The sequence below is a fragment of the Diceros bicornis genome, chromosome 25 (assembly GCF_020826845.1).
Source record: "Diceros bicornis minor isolate mBicDic1 chromosome 25, mDicBic1.mat.cur, whole genome shotgun sequence".
In the NCBI taxonomy this organism is placed as follows: Eukaryota; Metazoa; Chordata; class Mammalia; order Perissodactyla; family Rhinocerotidae; genus Diceros; species Diceros bicornis.
The window spans coordinates 29057984-29076583 of record NC_080764.1 but is presented as its reverse complement, the minus strand read 5'-3'; the positions used below and the strand labels follow the sequence as shown (position 1 = coordinate 29076583).

Genomic DNA, 18600 nt, shown 5'->3' with positions numbered 1-18600 from the left:
ACCTGTGACCCTGCTGTCCATTCAGGAGCTAGGGGCCTCACCTCAAAAAACTTCTTTAAACTTTATTTTAAACTTATTTAAACTTATTTAACTTAGGCCTTTAATATGCCTGTTAAATGGTATAAACCAGAATCTAGCAAACTATGGCCTATGGCCCAAATTCGGCCCACTGCCTGCTTTTATAAATAAAGTTCTATTGGAACACAGCCACACTCATTCATTTAAATAGTATCCATGGCTGCTTTTACACTGCAATGGCAGAGTTGAGTAGTCACTACAGAGATGGTATGGCCCACAAAGCCTAAAATATTTATTATCTGATGCTGGTCCCACGGCCTAGTGGCTAAGTTCAGCACACTCCACATCGGCAGCCCGGGTTTGGTTCCTGGGTGCAGACCTACACCACTCATTGGCGACCATGCTGTGGCAGTGACCCACATACAAAATAGAGGAAGATTGGCACAGATGTTAGCTCAGGGCCAATCTTCTTCAAGTAAAAGGAGGAAGATTGGCAACAGATGTTAGCTCAGGGCCAAACTTCCTGAGGAAAAAAAAAAACAAACCCTATTTATTACCTGATCCTTTATAGGAAAAGTTTGCTGACCCCTGGTACATTTGATTAAGAAATGCTTGCCTCTGTGGCTGTCAGTCCATCATAACAACATTTTTTGCCTTATAGAATAGATGTAAAACCTTTTTTCAGAAAAACTGATTCTTCTTTTATCATAGTGTTTTAACACATGGCCTGACAAGTGGGCAGACTCATGTAAATGAGAAGGGCCCAATCTACTCTCAGTTCTGAAATCAGCTCAGTGTTATGACTTTGATTCCAGGTGTTTCCTTGTGAACTTTTTTTCTCATCGTCATTCCCTCTCTCCCTCTATGGTATTTCAGTGAACTCATACTCACTCAAAACCTTCTTCTCCTATCACCAAAATATACCTCCTGGAAAAGAATCTTTACAATTCATTCTTACTATAGTGTGAAGGACTTTAAGCTTAAGGAATATTTATACTCGTCTTTCCAAGTAGGGCAGTGTATTCCTCCCTTTTGGGTTGCCCTACATCTTATAAATGCCTCCATCATAGCATCTAAAACACTGTATTGCATTTCTTTTACGTTAATCTGCTTCCAGAATCAAGACCTTCCTGAGAGCAGAGACCACTTGTTTATCTTTAAACCTCTAACACCCAGTACCCAGCTAGAGTCTATCTCCACAAATATTTATCAAAGGAAAGGACGGACAGAAGAAGGAAGCCAGGCAGGCTGGCAGAATCCGTGGTTCACAGTGTTACTTGTCTCTCCCCGATGTATTTGCATTTCGACAGAGGACATGACTTGAAGCCAAGCAATAAAGCTGTGTTGGTGGGATTTTAAACCTCAGGAAGCAAATGGGGGAGATTTTGTAGGTAGGGAGACCTTCCTGGCACCCCTTAAAATTTACATTCACAGAAAGTTATCTATCTCACCTAATTTTCTTGTCAGCCCTGAAGCTGAGAAGGGAAATACTTTGTCCATTAGAACAAAGACTAACCTTCCAGTGCTCAAGAAAGAAAAAAGCTATATATATCTAAATTAGCAAGTGGGGCAACATTAACATGAAAACCAAATGACAAGGTGTTTGAAAGTCTATCTCCAGGAATAAGCCAGACAAAAACACTGGACGCCAGGAGAACATCCCCCAAAGACATTTGGAGTTACCCTTCAGGGGCAGCATAATGTAATGTCAAGAGCTGTTGGAATCTAACTCTCTGGGTTTGAATTCTGTCTCTACTTCTCTCTGGCATTGTGACCTTCGGCAAGTTCTTTAGCAACTCGAAAGCTCAAAATCTTCACGCATGAAGTGGAGATACAAATAGTACCGACCTAATAAGGCTTTTGATAGGATTAAATAGTATAAGTAAACATTAGCAATTATTTTTCTTTGAAGAAACCATTCATTTGTTTATTCATTCACTTATTCATTAAGCACTTCTTATATGCAGGTCATTGACTTATTCTTTCTAAAATATTCTGACATCAAATTGATTACAGGAAACTCATCTGATGCATCTGAACATTAGATTCGATACAATATTATACCCTCTGTAGACTTTTATTTAAAACCTGCTATAAGCTAGCACTGTCTATAAACTCTGAAAAATATCAGAGAGAGAGAAGACTGTCTCAGCTTTCATGGAGCTAGAAAGCTTGTTGGAAAGGTGTTAACTGGAAACTAATAGATGGCACATTGTAATTGATTTTTTTGTTTGTTTTCTGTGTGTGCGTGTGTGTGAGGAAGATCAGCCCTGAGCTAACATCCATGCCGGTCTTCCTCCACTTTATGTGGGACGCCACCACAGCATGGCCTGACAAACGGTGCATCGGTGCACGCCCAGGATCCGAACCCGGGCCGCCAGCAGCGGAGCGGGCACACTTAACCGCTCCGCCACAGGGCTGGCCCCTGTGTTGTTTTATTTCAGCATTCTATGGCATCATATTTTATTATATTATTTTCTTTTCTCCCCAGTTTTACTGAGATATAATGGACCTATAACATTTTATAAGTTCAAAGTATACAACATAATGATTTGATATACGTATGTACTACAAAATGATCACCACAATAAGTTTAGTTAACATCCATCACTCCAGATAATTACAACTTTTTCTTTTCCTTGTGATGAGATAGATGGCATGTTGTTAATTAGTTGGAGAGGAGACTGCAGCCTCAGGAGGTCAGGGAAACCTTCCTGGCCGGGGAATGGCTGGAGGCTAGAGTGTGGACCAGCAGCTCCCTTTCATATCAGGAATCATGTGTTATTCCTCCACTGGCATCAGCTCCTCCCAGAACGCAAGTGCCATGAAAGAGGGGTTGTGTCTGTTTTGTTCACTGCTGTATCCCCAATGCCTAGGACACTGCCTGGCACATAGCAGGTTCAATAAATGTTTAAAGAGGAAAAAAGGAAGTCAGTGGTTAGTTAGTTAGGTTAGGACAAGGCTGGTAGGGGAAATTGTGTGATCTCCTTTTTGTTCTGTGTGTTTTCTCCTCCAGTTACTTATTTGTCTCCCTCCAGCTCCTTTCAAACTCCCCATTTGTCCTAATGTTTTGTGTTTATCTCTTGAATGTACCTTGGATTAGTGGGGATTTGTACAGTATCATTTGATCCCACTGGGCAGTATTTTGACTCTTTTCTAGAAAAGGCAGCAGCCTGAAAAGACATGAGAGTTCTAGGCAGTTACCAGCAGCTACCCTGGTACTCTGATAACTATAACTATGGTGTGTTTGATAACTATTACTGATTGAGTAAGAAGTCACAGCACAGGGTGTTTTCCACACTGATGAGACTCCAAAGACTGTCTCTGTTCTGTGTTCAAATTGATGTGTCTTCCCATCTAATAAGCCTTTTGTTATGATATGATGACCAAAAAAACCAACATGCCAGGGATGAGTCTTCCATTTGTTTGCTCCACATTTATGAAGTGTCCACTATGTACCAGGCCCTGAGCAGTGAACTAGAGGCTCCCCATCCTTCCAGAGGCTCCCCATGCCTTCTCAGTTGGATTTCCAGCAAATGGAACATTTTGGTAGAAGGTTGAACTGGAAGCTATAGTCAAACATGAAAAGGAAAATTCCCAATAATCTTCTGAGACTCATAATGGAAAAATATATCCCAGATTTAACCAAGAGAGCTACAGTTCCATAATTGGCAGTCAAGTTGTCATTTCTCTGTTGATTATTTTAAAAAGGGTTTTTTTTAAGATTGTTACTGATTCTTAATTTGATCTCCCTGTATAATCAACCCATCATTATAAGCAAGCATTCCAAATTGCACTATATTTCTTGCATAGGGTAAAACACTATGATTCTTAAAATAGAACACCTACCTCTTCTAGTCACACAATTGCTGGAAAGCCACCTGCTGAAAAAGGCTACATTTACCATGAAATTTTACCATCAGACAAAGACTGTAGGGTCGAGGAATGAGGCCTGATAAGCTTGCCTGATAAAAAAACAACAACATTGGGCAACATTCACAGCAGGGGGAAAGATAAGACTGTGCCGCCTCCAAATTGCAGCACCTTTGGTAAGAGTTTTATTCCATTAAGACACGCTTACCACTATAAGGCAGTTGCTACCCCCATATTCTCTGGTATTTTTCATAGTTTTCCCTTAAAATTTGCACCTGGAAATTAAAGGCCAGTAGTCCTTGATTTAAGCTCACTGTACAGAAGAAATCTTTGAAAAATGCAAATGATGTATTAGTCATATTTCTAAAGAAGGAGCTTTAATTATTCATCTTCAAACATTTCTGCCAAGATAAAGGTCACCATATAATTAGTGCTCCCACCCACTGGCCACTGGCGGGGAAAATGAGAGCAATGCTTCTAGATCCTCGATTCGTAGTTCATGAGGGATGGAAAGGGTCTCACTCACAGTTGTTTTCCACACAAGGAAACTTAGGCCCAGGGAAGTGACGTGCCAAGGTCACAGGTAATGAAGGTCAGAGTTGGGAATCAGGGGTCATAAGTTGAGTGCCCTTCACACTCGATTATATTGCCCCTGTTACATTGTTAGTTTCCTGTGGCTGCTATAATAAATTACCACTAACCGGGGGGCTTAAAACAACAGAAATTTATACTCGCATAGTTCTGGAAAGCAGAAGTCCAAAAGCAAGATATTGGCAGAGCCGTGCTGCCTCTGAAGGTTCCAGAAGGACCTTCCTTGCTTCTTCCTCGAAGTGTTCTTTGGCTTGTGGCTGCATCACGTTAATCTCTGCCTCCATCTTCACGGGGCTTCTCTCCTCTCTATCTCTTCTCTAGGTGTCTCTCATAAATACACGTCATTGGATTTAGGGCCCACCCGGATCATCTGGAATAATCTCATCTCAAGAGCTTTCGTTTAATTACATCTGCAAAGACTCTTTTTACAAATAAGATCACATTCACAGATTCCAGAGATTAGACTGTGGACATATCTTTTGGGGGGGGCTCCACTCAACCCACTACACCCCTTCTTTTACCTAAAGGAGTAACCATCATTATGTCAATTTTAAAAAACACTTTATGCTTTTAAATGGTTTGTAGTATCTTTTTCTCTTCTTTCTATTTTCCAAGTCTTTTTGGAGTCAGACTTGTGTATTTGAATTTTGAATTCTGCTTCTGTCATTCACGAAGTGCAAGCTTGGGTGAGTGCCTTATCCATCCCTCTCAGCCTCAGTTCCTCCACTCTATAATGAGAACAGTGATTTCCACCTCATAGGGTGCTTGTGAAAATCAATATAATAATGCTTGGAAAGCACTGAACGGAGTGTCTAATAAGAGCTGGTGCTCAGCAAGTGTGGGCTGATGTCAAATTAGAATAATATCCATCAGGACCAATCTATTCCTTGCAAAGTGTATGCATTTGAGGTCCACTGGGTGACACACTTCCTGCAGTCAGAAAGTTTTCTGGCACCAACATGCCAGAGCAGGCTCATTGTTGAGTGTTGATGCCTGGGTGTGTGGCCTGCTCAGCAGTGGGGGAGAATTCTCTGGATTCTCTGAATTGCTGCTGTCCCAGCCCACACCATGGACCTTCAGAGCTTCAGCAGAGGACAGAATAAGGAGACGTTCTGGAAGCAGAAAGGAGACAAGATTATTCCAGCAACTATGGGACTAGTCCCTTCGGATCTGACCAGACTGGGGCAGCGCCACTCCGGGTTAGTGAAAGTGTGGTTGTGTTTGGGTTTCTGAAGGCGGGGAAGAGGGGAGGCCACCGGCAAGCCCGGGAGGGCTGCAAAGTCTAGGTCAGGCACCCAGTTACACAACCTCCCGGTCCAGAGATTTGTCCTGAAGCAAGGAACCAGAATAGTCAAGCACTGAACAACAACAACAAAAAAGCATTTCTGAAGGAAGCTTGTTTAGTTGTGCTTTTCCAAATAAATGGAAAGGGCAGTGTGAAGTTATACTGCACTTATACAGCCACAATGGCTTTCCCAGCCACACCCCAAACATTTTGCATGTATTCTTAGTTCATTCCCCAGTTTAATTTCCCTCTGAGGAAATTAGGTATCAAGAAATTCTCTTCCCTATCCTCCTCACCCAGGATGCCATGACCCCATGCACACACCATTTTGTTTGAGGGAGGGAGATAAAAATTCTGAATTTATTACGGTGTTTGCTTCCAGTGGATAATCAATCCAGAACTGGACACAGTGATCCTGCAGCATGCCATTCTATAGGAAGCAATTCTAATATTTGAAATAGCAAAAATAAGATACCAATTTGCAACCACCAACACCCCTCCCCCCGTGAGACCTAAATTCAAAGTCATTCTTAATTCATTGCCACTATTTGCATTAATATCATTAATCCAACAATCTGAGCAACCCTGGCTGACACAGACATGGAGACCTTTTCAGAGTGCCCAGAAATCTAGTCCACTGTCATGCATGAGTGATGCAGAGGCAGGTGGTTTGCACCAATTCATATCTCTTCAGGTTACTGTGTGCAGGTGTTCTTTCTTAGTGTTTTCCTAGGTCTCCATATGGTTACAACTGTGATTCTTGATGAACATAAAAATGTCATGTCCACAGAGATTCTGTTATGCCCTACCAGGAGCGTGCCCACCTTTCCAGAATGAGCATTGCTGGGTTTTGAACACCAAGGCAACATAGCCGAGGTCACGGCACAAGCCCTTTGAGAGCCAGTTGTCATCTCTCTGCTCCATATGTGCAAACTGAACTCCCAAACCTGGCCTATGTGCTCACAAATGGATGCCTTATGTCAGAAGGTACCCCAGACAAGGGAGAAAAGGATAGGAGTAATTTAATCATCTTTAATTCTGAGGGGACTCAAATTGCATTTTGCTATTGTATATGCATATAATTATTCATTTATCATCCAGAATGGAAAAGCAAATTTATTTGAGAACTGTATATATGTTGTTCTATAGGTCAACATGCCTATTCATTCAACAAGCTTATTTGAATACTTGCTCTATGTCAAATTCTATGCTAGGTGCTTAGATTCCATGATATGTAAGACACAGCATGAGCCTTCAATGAAATCCTCATAGAGTAGAGACAAGGTAGGGTAAGAGAGGGAGAAAGATAGATGGCTGTCCCTGAGCAGATTACAAAAGACTTCTGGAGGAAGAGCGTCTAAGCTGAAATTTAGAGATGAATATGAATTTGCCAGGCAGACAAAGTGGAGATAGGCAGGCAGATGGGAACCACCTGAGCCAAAGCACGGAGATGTGAAGTGCAGAGTAAGTTTAGAGAACAGTGAGCAGCTAGCTATTACTGGAGTCCACATTCTGCGGGAGTTCGTGCCGGGAAATGACAGTGATGCCTCTGGGTGTGTGAGGGTTTAGTTATTGTTCCATTTACTCAATAAATGTTTACTGAGCTCTTACCAAACACAGGGATTAGGACCAGGAGCTAGGAGCTTAGGGTAGAGGAGGAGATAAGACACAAATCTGTAAAACTGCCTTATAAAGTAAGATACTTTCCAGGAGGGAGGACAACATCAGAGGAGCATTTCATTCATTCGCGTTCATCAATGACAGTGGACTGAGGACTAAATGAGCACCCGCCAACGCAGATGATGATAAGACATGTTTCTTGCAGTGAAGGAGCTGACAGCCCAGTGGAGTAAACAGACACATAAATAGACATTCAATAATCAACATAATAGCATTTATTGACAGCTTACTAACTTCCAGACCCTGATCTAAGTGGTTTATATTGATTTACCTTGTCCATCCTCACATAATAAGTAGGTATGATTATTGTCTACATTTCACAAATGACAAAGTCAGTTAGAGAGGTTATTAACTTGCTCAATCACAGCTAAGATTAAAATCCAGGCAATTTGACTCCACATTTTTAACCTTCAGTGCAGAGAACTATAGAAGCACAGAAGAGAAACACATAAGCCAGCCTAGAGGAGGCTGGCAAGACTAATCCTTCCACCGCACTAGCAGTTATGGCCTCTCTGAGGTCCCCAGGGAATATAGAGATGGCTTATAGAATCTTTAGAAACTACCAAGCTCATGATACTTACACAACTCTAGATGTTACACATCTAGAGTTACCTCAAAAGGGTAAACTTTTTCCCCAACATTCAACTAGGTTACATTTCTCATTCAAATTCTGGCAATTTTTCCAGTCCCCTCCAACGCCATAAATACCAAATCTCATTGTTTGCTTCTAGTGTCTTTATGAAGAGAAGTATAAATCTGATGGGGAAGCTTCTAGTATTTCCTTTCAGGAGCCTTCTCATGGGCTCTCAGCATTTTGTGTTATCTAATAACTCTTGAGTAGCACTGTGAAAATTCCTGGCTGGATTTGTATCCTGCTAATTCATTTTGTTTCAGTCTCAATGTCGTGTATCCAAAATGATGAAACTAGAATTATATTTCTCATTCAAATTACTGTAACTTTTCCAACTCTCACCTAATTTAGCCGCCTCCATCCTCATAACTACCGTGGACATTGGGTTGGCAAGTACCAAAAAGGGGAGTATTGTAAAAAGTTGCAACTCTAGTGATATTATGAAACTTCATCATAAATAGGTAATGAAAAAGCCACAGGAGTGCAGAATGCTCAAGTTGACCTCATTCTTGGAGAAGGAAGTCCAGGATGGGGAATCTCTATCAGTTAGGATAGTGTTTGTCTGCATGTAACAGAACTGACTAGAATGACCTAAGCAAATAAAGGGTGTTTTTCTTGTAACATAACTGGAGCCCAGGCCAAGGCAGATGTCAGCAACCTGCTAGACTGCTTCTGTTTTCCTGTTCTGCTGTTATCTTTGCAAGATTACTGGTATACTTTCAGGTATCAAGCCATATTTCAGACAACAAGAAGGGCAAAGAGCAAAAGGTAAAAGGAAGAAGCTAGCCAACCCTGTCCTCTTTGAAAAAGTTTTCCTAGAAGCCACACCCTGCAGCTCCTGTTTAAATCTCATTGGCCAGGTTTGGATCACATGGCCTCCACGAGCTGCAAGGGAGTCAGAGCAGTGCTGTGTATTAACTCAGCACGTGCCCCGCCCCAAACAAAGCAAAGAAAAATGGAGAGCACGCACATTGGGTTGGCAGCTAGCAGTGTCTGCAACACTACCCTAAAGTTTTCCAATAAAAAGAGAGAGAGAGAAGAGCAGAAAAAGGGCAGTCAAAACAGATTTTAAAACCTCAGGGAATACAGCTAATTAAATAAATATGAGCCAAATTGTATGTAAGTATTTCACTTTTAAGTCAATTAGATAACCCATGGCCCTAAATCTCCTGGGATGAGTAGGAGTTAGACAGGTTTGGAGAAGGCAGAGAGAGGGCAAAGCATTCCCAGCCAAGGCACTGAAGTGTGAGACACTTTGTGTGGGAAATGACGATCTATTCCCTGTTTCCAGAGAATAAATTGCAAAGTAAGGAGTATCAGGACAGTAAATGGGCCAGATCACGGAAGGCTTGTGCATATGCTTTAAAAATGTCTTTATCTGGTACAAGATGAAGACCACTGAATTGTCTGAAGCCAGGAGGGACTAGGTCAGGCTTACATTTTGGATAATTCACATTTAGTGACTGGGTGTAGGATGGAATCAAGAAGATAAAGCTAAAGGTGAAAAAATAAGTTGAGGCAACTACGTTAAGACAGAAAATGCCGAGGGCCTGATCTAGTGAGGCTGCAGAGCAGTGCGCAAATATGAGGAATTACTTCTTCGAGCATCAGGGAAGACGTCTTGGAGGAAGCAGCCTTTTATGGCTGAAAATTCACTTTGTTTTATGCCTACAGCATCTATCTGCAAAGTCTGAGGCAGACCTATTTCATATGTTTAGTAGGAATTTATGGGACATAGTTTATTCACTAATTAGAATTCCCGGACAACTTGCCCTACTATTCGTAAGTAAAATGATCTGGAAATGTTTTTAGCAAAAGGCTGAGAACTTGAAATAATCCTTAAAATCTTAAAATTCATTTAAATCTTAAAATCTAAATAAAAAGGCCTATACTAAAATACTTTTACCCTCAAAATTAGTTGTTCTCCAACTCTGGTGAGTGTCTAGGGAGCTGGTAAAACTGCAGACGCAGATGCCCACCTTCAGACTTACTGGATCAGAATCCCAAGGGTGGGACTTGAGGATGGGTATTATAATAAATTCCACAGGATAGTCTAATATACACCAGGCTTTGGTCAACAGCATAATAGGCCTGACGGGGCATGACCAGGACCCCAGCGTCAGACGTATTAACAAGAAAGAGGGCATGAGATGCAAGAATGTACAATTGTGAGGCAAGAGATGAAAGTGCAAATAGAAAGGCCATCACTCATGCAGAAGCTCAGCAGCGTGGAACTTGGCTACAAAGTATGGAGCACTGAAGCGGTAGGCAGGTGGGAAAGTGGAAGGAGCAGAAGGGTTGGGCTGGGGAGACTAACAGGGCTCTGGGCACGGCCTTTCTGTGGGGAGAGGGAGCTGCATGGCAATGTACCAAATCATAATATCCAGAGCGGTATGACAGACCCAGACTCTCAACTTTCAAGGCAACTCTGTAGCTATGCTTTTGTTGGTAAATTGAGACAAAATTCCTTTGTATATAAAGTAACCTATATGCTAAGCTATTTGTTGGTAAAAAGAGAATTTAGAGATTCCACTGGTCAATAAGTAGAAGGAAGTGCTTCTCTCATCCCTCAGAACAGGCCAAAGAAATATCTGAACAGCTCTGATGGGGAAGCTATGAAAACCCCTATATACAGTCTTGCACTACATAATGACGTTTCGGTCAACGACAGACCGATGGTGGTCCCATAAGATTAGTACGATATAGCCCGGGTGTCTGGTAGGCTATACCATCTAGGTTTGTGTAAGTGCACTCTGTGATGTTCACACAATGACAAAATCGCCTAATGACGCATTTCTCAGAGCATGTCCCCGTCATTAAGCGACTTGTGACTGTAATTTGATGCTCTTAGGCAGGTTCCCAGGGTGGCAGATCCCTCATCTCTTTTGTTCCTTAGAGATCACTGAGCAAATGCCCACTGGCTTTGGAGCTGCTCCCCACTGTGTCTGGTATGTCAACCAGTTTTTTTGTGAACGTCCAACAGACAGGAAGTTTTATGAAAGTTTCATGAAGAAGGTAGATAAGGCTGTTTGCTGAGCTTTTCCAACAACAGTTCTCATTTTTCTCTGGGAAAAATAGAAATACTGACATTAAACAACCAGCCTCGATCTCTAAGGGTGCTGGTGGCCATATCATGCTTCCTGTTCCCTCTGAAGCCGTGTGCATAATTTGCAAATACTCTTGTGTTTGATGGCTTTTTCCTGGTGTCCTTCTGAGTCAGAACACTTCAGGTATGTGTTGTGTTGACATTTCTAGGCGAGCTCTTCTGCTGATTAGTCAAAATCATAAATGGTCAATAAGGCTCAAAAAGGTGTCAAGTAAATGTGTGAGGGGTGTGTGTCATCACAGCCCTCCCCTGTCTGGAGCCTGGAGTGGCTGCCAAATCCTTCGTAAGAAAGCAGGTATTAGTCAGACTGCTAGCAGTCACTTCCGAATGCCCAGAGGTGGGCTGAATGATGACCTTGCCTGCATGCCAGCTCTAAGCTCTCTCCTTCCTTCTCTTGAGCACAGGTTCTATGAGCACAGGCGGAGTTCTGTAGTGCTCAACTTACCTGGACTGGAGGTGTTCCCCGGGGACCTTCTGGTGTCAGATGGAGCTGCTGATTACCTGTGCCACCCACTTCTGCTGCTGAATTCAGGTCTCATTCATTCAGCATACTTATATTACATGCCTACTATGGACAGATATTATATGAGTAGGGGAGATTTTAAAATATTTAATGACTAGTGGAACATGTGCACTGACAAGTTAAAACAGATGTCTCACCAATTAGGACAGGCATCAGCCATGAATTACCGGAACCAGCTGAATACCACTCTTGGTATTGGGCATTCCACTTATAGAGATGGATAAGGTATGGGCCTTCCCTTAAAAAGTCTTCTTGTCAAAGAATTTACCCTAGGTCTGGGCCCTGGAACAGGTACACCAGTGGCGGTCACCATCTTGGAACAGAAGGCTCCCTCTAGGCTGGTGGGCAGCTTCCCTATATTTGCTGTAAGGTCACCCTCGCCCTGCTCCTGGCCTTCAGCCTTACACTGGTATCTTCCAAGCAGGGTGGCACCATGTGGAGGCAGAGGTCCTGGTGACAGCAGAATTCTGCTAGAGCAGATTAGAGAGGCAGCATTAGGGGTACATCTTCTGCATTTGGAACTCAGGTGTGAAAGAAAAGAGCAGTTGTGGTGTTCAGGGCACATTCCCCATGATTCTGAGGATAGCCTTTGAGAGCTAAAAGGAGGGTTAAAGCTTATCCATCCTGGTAGTTTTCAAACTGATTTTGTTCTTAGCAGAGCCCTTTTTACAAAAGAATCCTTACTTGGAAATCCAATGTATAAAACAGCTCCAGGTAGAGTTGCACTGCTTGAAAATGCAGTGGATCCCCAAGACTCACCTCCAAGGCATCCCCAGAAGCCCAGGACACCTGGCCACAGTTGGAAAACCACCCAGCTCATTCCTCATTCATGTGAAGTATGTGCAAAGTAAGACCCAGAAAAAAGAAATGACCTAGCCATGGAGTTGACTGGCTTGTGTCAGAGGAATGGAATCTAGGCTCCTTACTTCTAGCTCTGTGCCCTCTCCACCAGCCTGTATCGACACCCACTGTATGGGGCACTGTAGTCTTCCGTATGGAACCCAGAAGCCATCGGTGAATAAATCCTAACTGTGTAGCTCCTCACTCTTTATAGGTCCCTTTCACATCTACTGTCTTCTATGACACAACAATCCAAATGAACATCTACTTTCTCATCTGATACAATCATCCAAATGAATGAAACAAGAGGGCTTAAGTCATCTACTCAAAGACAGGCCCCTGGAAATTAGAGCTAGTTCTAAACACAGCGTAACCTTAAGAGAGGTTAGTACACGGTTCATGGTGTTTCATGAATACTCTAAACTGGTTAACACCAAGAGCAGTGTTTCCCAAAGGCTGGTCCCAGACCAGCAACTTTAGCATTACCTGGGAAATGGTCAGAAATGCAGATTTTGGGGTCCCACCCCAGGCCTTCTGAATTAGAAACTTTTGGGGTGGGGCATAGCAATGTGTTTTTAATGAGCCCTCCAGGTGATTCTGATGCTGGCTAAAGTTTTAGAACCACCGTGCTAAGGAACAAGGTCATAATTGCTGCATGATGCTTCTAAATCAACTGGTTGTTCTTTGTTAAGTTGTATGCCTAGCATCATGGTAGATACCACATGGTAAAAGCTATGCAACATTCTCCACCATACCCCTCCATGCCCTCTTCTCAAGGAGCTTGGAATAGAGTTCTCATGTCCTAGAATTGTGGTCTAATGCAGTGCTTCTCAAGCTTTGATGTGCATATGAGTCACCTAGAAATATTGTTGCAATAGAGATTCTGATTCATCAAAACTTAATATATACTACAGATAATAAAAGATTGTGGATTCAATGAAGAGTCATTTAAATCTTCTTCTGAATAGTTGTGAAGCTTTCCCGAGGCCCTAAAATTATCCCCAAAGTTAGAAAAGCAGAGGAGAGAAATTTGCTAAGACCAGATTGTTGCAGTTCAAGTTGGGCATAATAATTTACCAGCAGGCATTTGAGGGCTAAGAGTGGTAAAGCTGATTTGTCCCTGAGGGAGATTCCACCTAATCTTCCCTTTCAAAAGATCGATAAGGTGGTGAGAATGAGTGAGATAATCAGTTGGACAGGGGCCTTCCATGGTTGCAGTAGCAAAAGTCCCTCAGCACACCCTTTGCAGTAAATGCTGCTTGGGTCATTGATTCCATCTGATTAAACTATTGTACAGTATCTCCTGAGGAACTTCATAGAAAGAGAGACAGGCCTGTAAGACATCCATTTTGTATATTGAGTCTTCAGAACATCTCACCTAACCCTAAGAGACCATTCCCAGCTATTTCTGGGTAGCACACAAATTGATGCAAATGACATAAAAATCAAGAGTCTAGAATCTAATCACCTTACTTCCTGATCATCAAAAGGATGCATTGTTGAGTGATGACTTCCTTCTCAACTCAAAGCAGCTCCTAAGGACTACTTGGATGGTGGCCAATAGCGACAATAAGCCCCCAACATAAAGACTAGTGACCTGTGTTGATGTCACCTATTTCAGGAGTCTGCCTTTAACCACACGTGAGGATTAATTGATGAACTCTCCAAGTCTCAAATTTGGTCAGGCTATTGAAGTTGCATACGCTGGGATGGTTTTTGGTAGAACAGTGTGAAAATGAAGTCCTTTCAGCCCCAAAGTTCTATGACTTCCAGTCTTAAATGAATTACTCAACATCTTGATTATGCTTTCTCGATTTCCCCCCGAGTAATGGGGAGAAGGAAGCTGAACAATACTCTAGTAAGGAGACAGGACAATATCACCTAAAGGCAGCAACTGAACACCAGCCTTTAGGTTGCAACATCGCTTCATTCACTCATTTGCATACATATAAATATTTATTCTGTGCATTCTCAAGAGAAGGAGAATTAAAGTAGGATGAATTCTGTTTGACTCATTTGAAAAAGCAGGTTTTGTAAAGTCCTGCAATGATCTTTCACTAGTTACTCGAAGTACTAATCTATCTTCTTTCATTTCACCCACCAGAATCCAAAAAGCCAAGATGGCCTTTCTCCAAGAGAGGAGTGGTGAGTGTTGTGCATTGTCATTTTTGTTTTAATTAAGCTTCCTGTAGCTAGGAAGGTAAGAAACGACTGAAGAGCCTCTTCATCCCACTTTATCTGTGCGGGATGGCAGACCACACATGAAATTTAAATTATATGTCATATCCATAGTAACGGCTACAGAACATGCCAAATGATGCCAATTTGTGCAGCAAAACAGTGCTAATTGCCAGAGGTTAATGAGCTCTGCAAAAAACAAAGCAATCCTAATATTGTGACGCTTTAGAACTCCACATTTATGACTGATACAGCTTAGGAAACAGCTCATTTAATGAAGTGAACTTGCCCAAGCGTATGCCCCAGTTTGCCGTCAGTGGCATGCATATTGGGAACATTGAAAAATTAATGAGATATTACAGAAAGAGATTCCACAAATACACTTCCATTTCTGGGAAAGCCAATCGGAGTCCTCGTGGTTTTTAAAAATTCATTCTTGGTTCCATGAATTATTGAAGAGTTATAAATCGAAATCAGTGGTCCGTGATTCTTTACTGCCTAAGACAAGGGTTGACCACAGTCCAGCCTTTCCTTCATGCTGGGGACAGAGGGAAGGAGTGTTCCTGACCACAACCTGACTCCTCACTCCTGTTTTCTGGAGGAGGGGGAAGGACTGACTGTTTGTTCTTCCGACAATACTGGTTGCAATACCTGCACACCACAGCCAGCAGCAGCAGTAGAGCCTTATGGGTAGTTACTATGCCTTGTTCTGTTAAAAATCTGCCCAAGTGGCCTCTCCAATGAGTCTGTCATCAGTTGTTGACACCCACCATGGAGATTCTGCGGACACACACACATTGATATCTTTTAAGTACTGTAGCTAAATTAAAAGCTCTGAGGTTCCAACCCCAGCTGCTCCACTTACTGCTCTGTGACCTTGGCCAAATGAATTAACCTCCCTCAGCTTCAGGCCCTCCCCTATAAAAGGTGGATGGTAACAGTGCCAGCCTCATAGGGTGGTTGTGACAAGTAAATCAAATAACGCATCTGGAGCTTACCCCAGGGCTGGACGCGTCTTAAACAACCAATATAGGCCATATTATTGGTAGTATCATTTGTAATTTGGGTTTTTGGAAAATCACTTGTTCTTATGATTGAGTATATGAGTGACTTTCACATTATTTTTCCAAGTGTAAAAAATTTGTATGAGTGTCTTAGTCAGCTCGAGATGCTATAACAAAATGCCACAAATTGGGTGGCTTAAACCGCCAATAGTTATTTCTCACAATTCTGGAGGCTGAGAAGTTCAAAATCACAGTGCCCTCATGATTGGTTTCTGGTGAGAGCTCTCTTCCTGGCTTATAGACGGCCACCTTCTCTCTGTGTTTTCACCTGGTGGAGAGAGAGCTCTTGTGTCTCTTCCTCTTCCTATAAGGACACTAATCCCTTCATGGGGGCCCCCTCATGACCTCTTCTAAACCTAATTACCTCCCACAGCTCTCATCTCCAAATACCATCACACTGGGGAAGTGGGGTGGGCAGGGCTTTAGCATATGAATTTTTGGTGGACAGAAACATTCAGTCCATAGGGACACAGTCTAAACATTACAAGCTTCAAATTGTAAGCTATTAGTGAAATTATGACACCATTGTCACCATGGCTGTTGCTTATCAGTCATTCTCATTTTGCCTCTCTTCAGGGACATGATTTGACTCTTTTCCTGGCAGGATTTGAGACGGGGCCTACGGTACAGCCTTTCCTGGGCTCCTTACTCATTTAAGTGGAAGCATGGCCAGTTTCTAGGCAGGTCTGGGATCTCAGGAGAAGGAGGGTCTTTCACCAACTCTCCTCCAGAGCAGGAAAGATCTAAGGGCCACCTGGGAGGTAGAATGTGCTTTCAGAAGGGAGGACTTACCTAAGGAAGGGTGTTCCTCCAAGTTGTTGTGAGTAATCTATTTCTTTCTCCCATAAAGAAGCAATTTGTCCCACGTATGTTGCGTGACTGTACTAAGAGGCCAAGATGCCCATTATCAGCTCACAATGGAGGTCAGACTGACATGTAAATTGGAAAAAAAAAAATGTGCTAACTGGCTTGCACAATGTTGGAAGTGAGTAGGCAATGGTAGAGATACACAAAGACAGAATAATTAGTGGAATGACAAAGTGTTTCAGCAAAGTTCTCACTAATGAAGGGAAATTCATTTCTTGAAGGCTCTTTTTCACGAGGAAACAATATCTGGTCCCCTTAAAATCAGTATGTCTACTTACTCCTTCATCCTTTTAGCCTTATTTATCAAGGAATTCATATCTATGTAAATGATAATCCACATCAATATAATAAACACACTACTACATTGCAATGTATGTTCCCAATCTGTTACAGATTTTTCCTTTACTTACCTTCCTTCCTTCTCTCCTTCCTTTCTTCCCAACCATCAATAACAATGTTACTAATAAAAGTAAGTACCTATATAATGCTTACCACATTATCAGGCACTGTTTCTATTTGCATATGTTCCATAGTTTATATATGTTAACTCATTAATTCTCACAACAACCCAACAAGGTAGGTAACATTATTGTTCCCATTTTGCAAATGGGGAAACTGAGGTTTAGACAGATTTAATAGCTTGCCTGAGGTCACATAGCTCATAAGCGGCAGAGTGGGGATTTGTCCCCAGCAGGCCCGGGCAGTCTGGCTCTGAGTCTGTTTTAGCCCTGACATTGAATTGCTCCTCCAGCTGTGGGGCTCCATAACCAGCCCCGGACACTCTTCCCTCCCTTGTCTCATCAGAGGTCTCACAGATCTCATCTGTCCTCACCAATTCAATGCCATCTCTTTGTCAACCACTCCAAAAAATGCATATATTCAGATATATCCATTTTACTCCAGTTCCATGTCACCAGTGCCTGCGCACATTTCCATTCCACCCACCTCTTAGTTATTAAGTTTGAGACCCCAGAGTTAACCTTGGCCTCTTACTTTTCTTCATCCTCCATGTCCTCTCAAATACCCTTCAAATGCTGCTCGCTGTCTCTCCTAGCCAACGCCATCACAGTGGAAGCAACAAGGCTTCCAACAGTGGGTCCGTTACTCTGAAGAGTTAATGTGCCCTCTGAGAGGACTGTCCCCTCCCTTCTCACTGCTATATCCACCAAGCACTTTGGTCAGGAGGTTGGTCAGACCCATGGAGAGCCACAGCGAGTGCCCTTCAAGATAGGGGGCTGGTGCTCACTTTCCCACAGCTCCAACGCTGCTTCCATTGTCTCAGCTTCTTTACTTCCCAACGGGCTGCTGACTTTTTTATGTCCACAACATGCAGTCACTATGGCTTCAGACATCAATAAAAGGCATATGTCCCAGTTGCTGTAGGAGGCCCCCAACTGGCTCCAAGATTCTTTTGCGACTGTGGAAGCTAATGAGTCTCTAATAGGCTTCCTCTTTCAGTGCCATCACCCTACCAAAGAAACAGCCCTTTAGCACATTTTGAAGCCATTGCAGTGTCCCCTTTCAGAGACACAGGGAGCCGCCTACCCACAACAGCAGATAACCCGTGTCTTCTCTTGCTTAGTAACATAAATTTGAATAACTTCCACCAAACTGCTTAGATCCAAGGCAGCATCATGCACCCTGAGGCAATAGAACAAGTTAAAAAATTACTTGTGATAAACATTCACTTGAAATGCAGCCAAGTCGAGTTTAGAAAGCCTTACGCATTGTTATTTGATAGCTTCTTCCTGGTCTAGTTGGTAAAATGAACTCTTTAAGAGGGTAATTCATGATATTGCAACAGAATACTGAATGAGTCAAAAAAAAAGGTCACAATATATTAAATTTAAAAAGCAGGTTACAAAAGGATGTGTAAATAGGACACCATTAAAAATTAATTATAAATACAATCAGAAAAAGGTTTTCAGTGGTTATGTGGGGGTA

The 18600-nt window shown here is 42.4% G+C and overlaps 1 protein-coding gene across 1 annotated transcript in view; it reads left to right on the top strand.

Annotated features, from left to right (window-relative positions):
- PLEKHG7 (pleckstrin homology and RhoGEF domain containing G7) overlaps nucleotides 1-18600 on the top strand; it is a 56931-nt gene that overhangs the window by 6990 nt on the left and 31341 nt on the right. The window contains exons 4-5 of the mRNA XM_058568672.1: nucleotides 11589-11716; nucleotides 14652-14692. Of these exons, the coding sequence (XP_058424655.1) occupies nucleotides 11589-11716; nucleotides 14652-14692 (169 nt within the window). The remainder of the gene's footprint in view (nucleotides 1-11588; nucleotides 11717-14651; nucleotides 14693-18600) is intronic.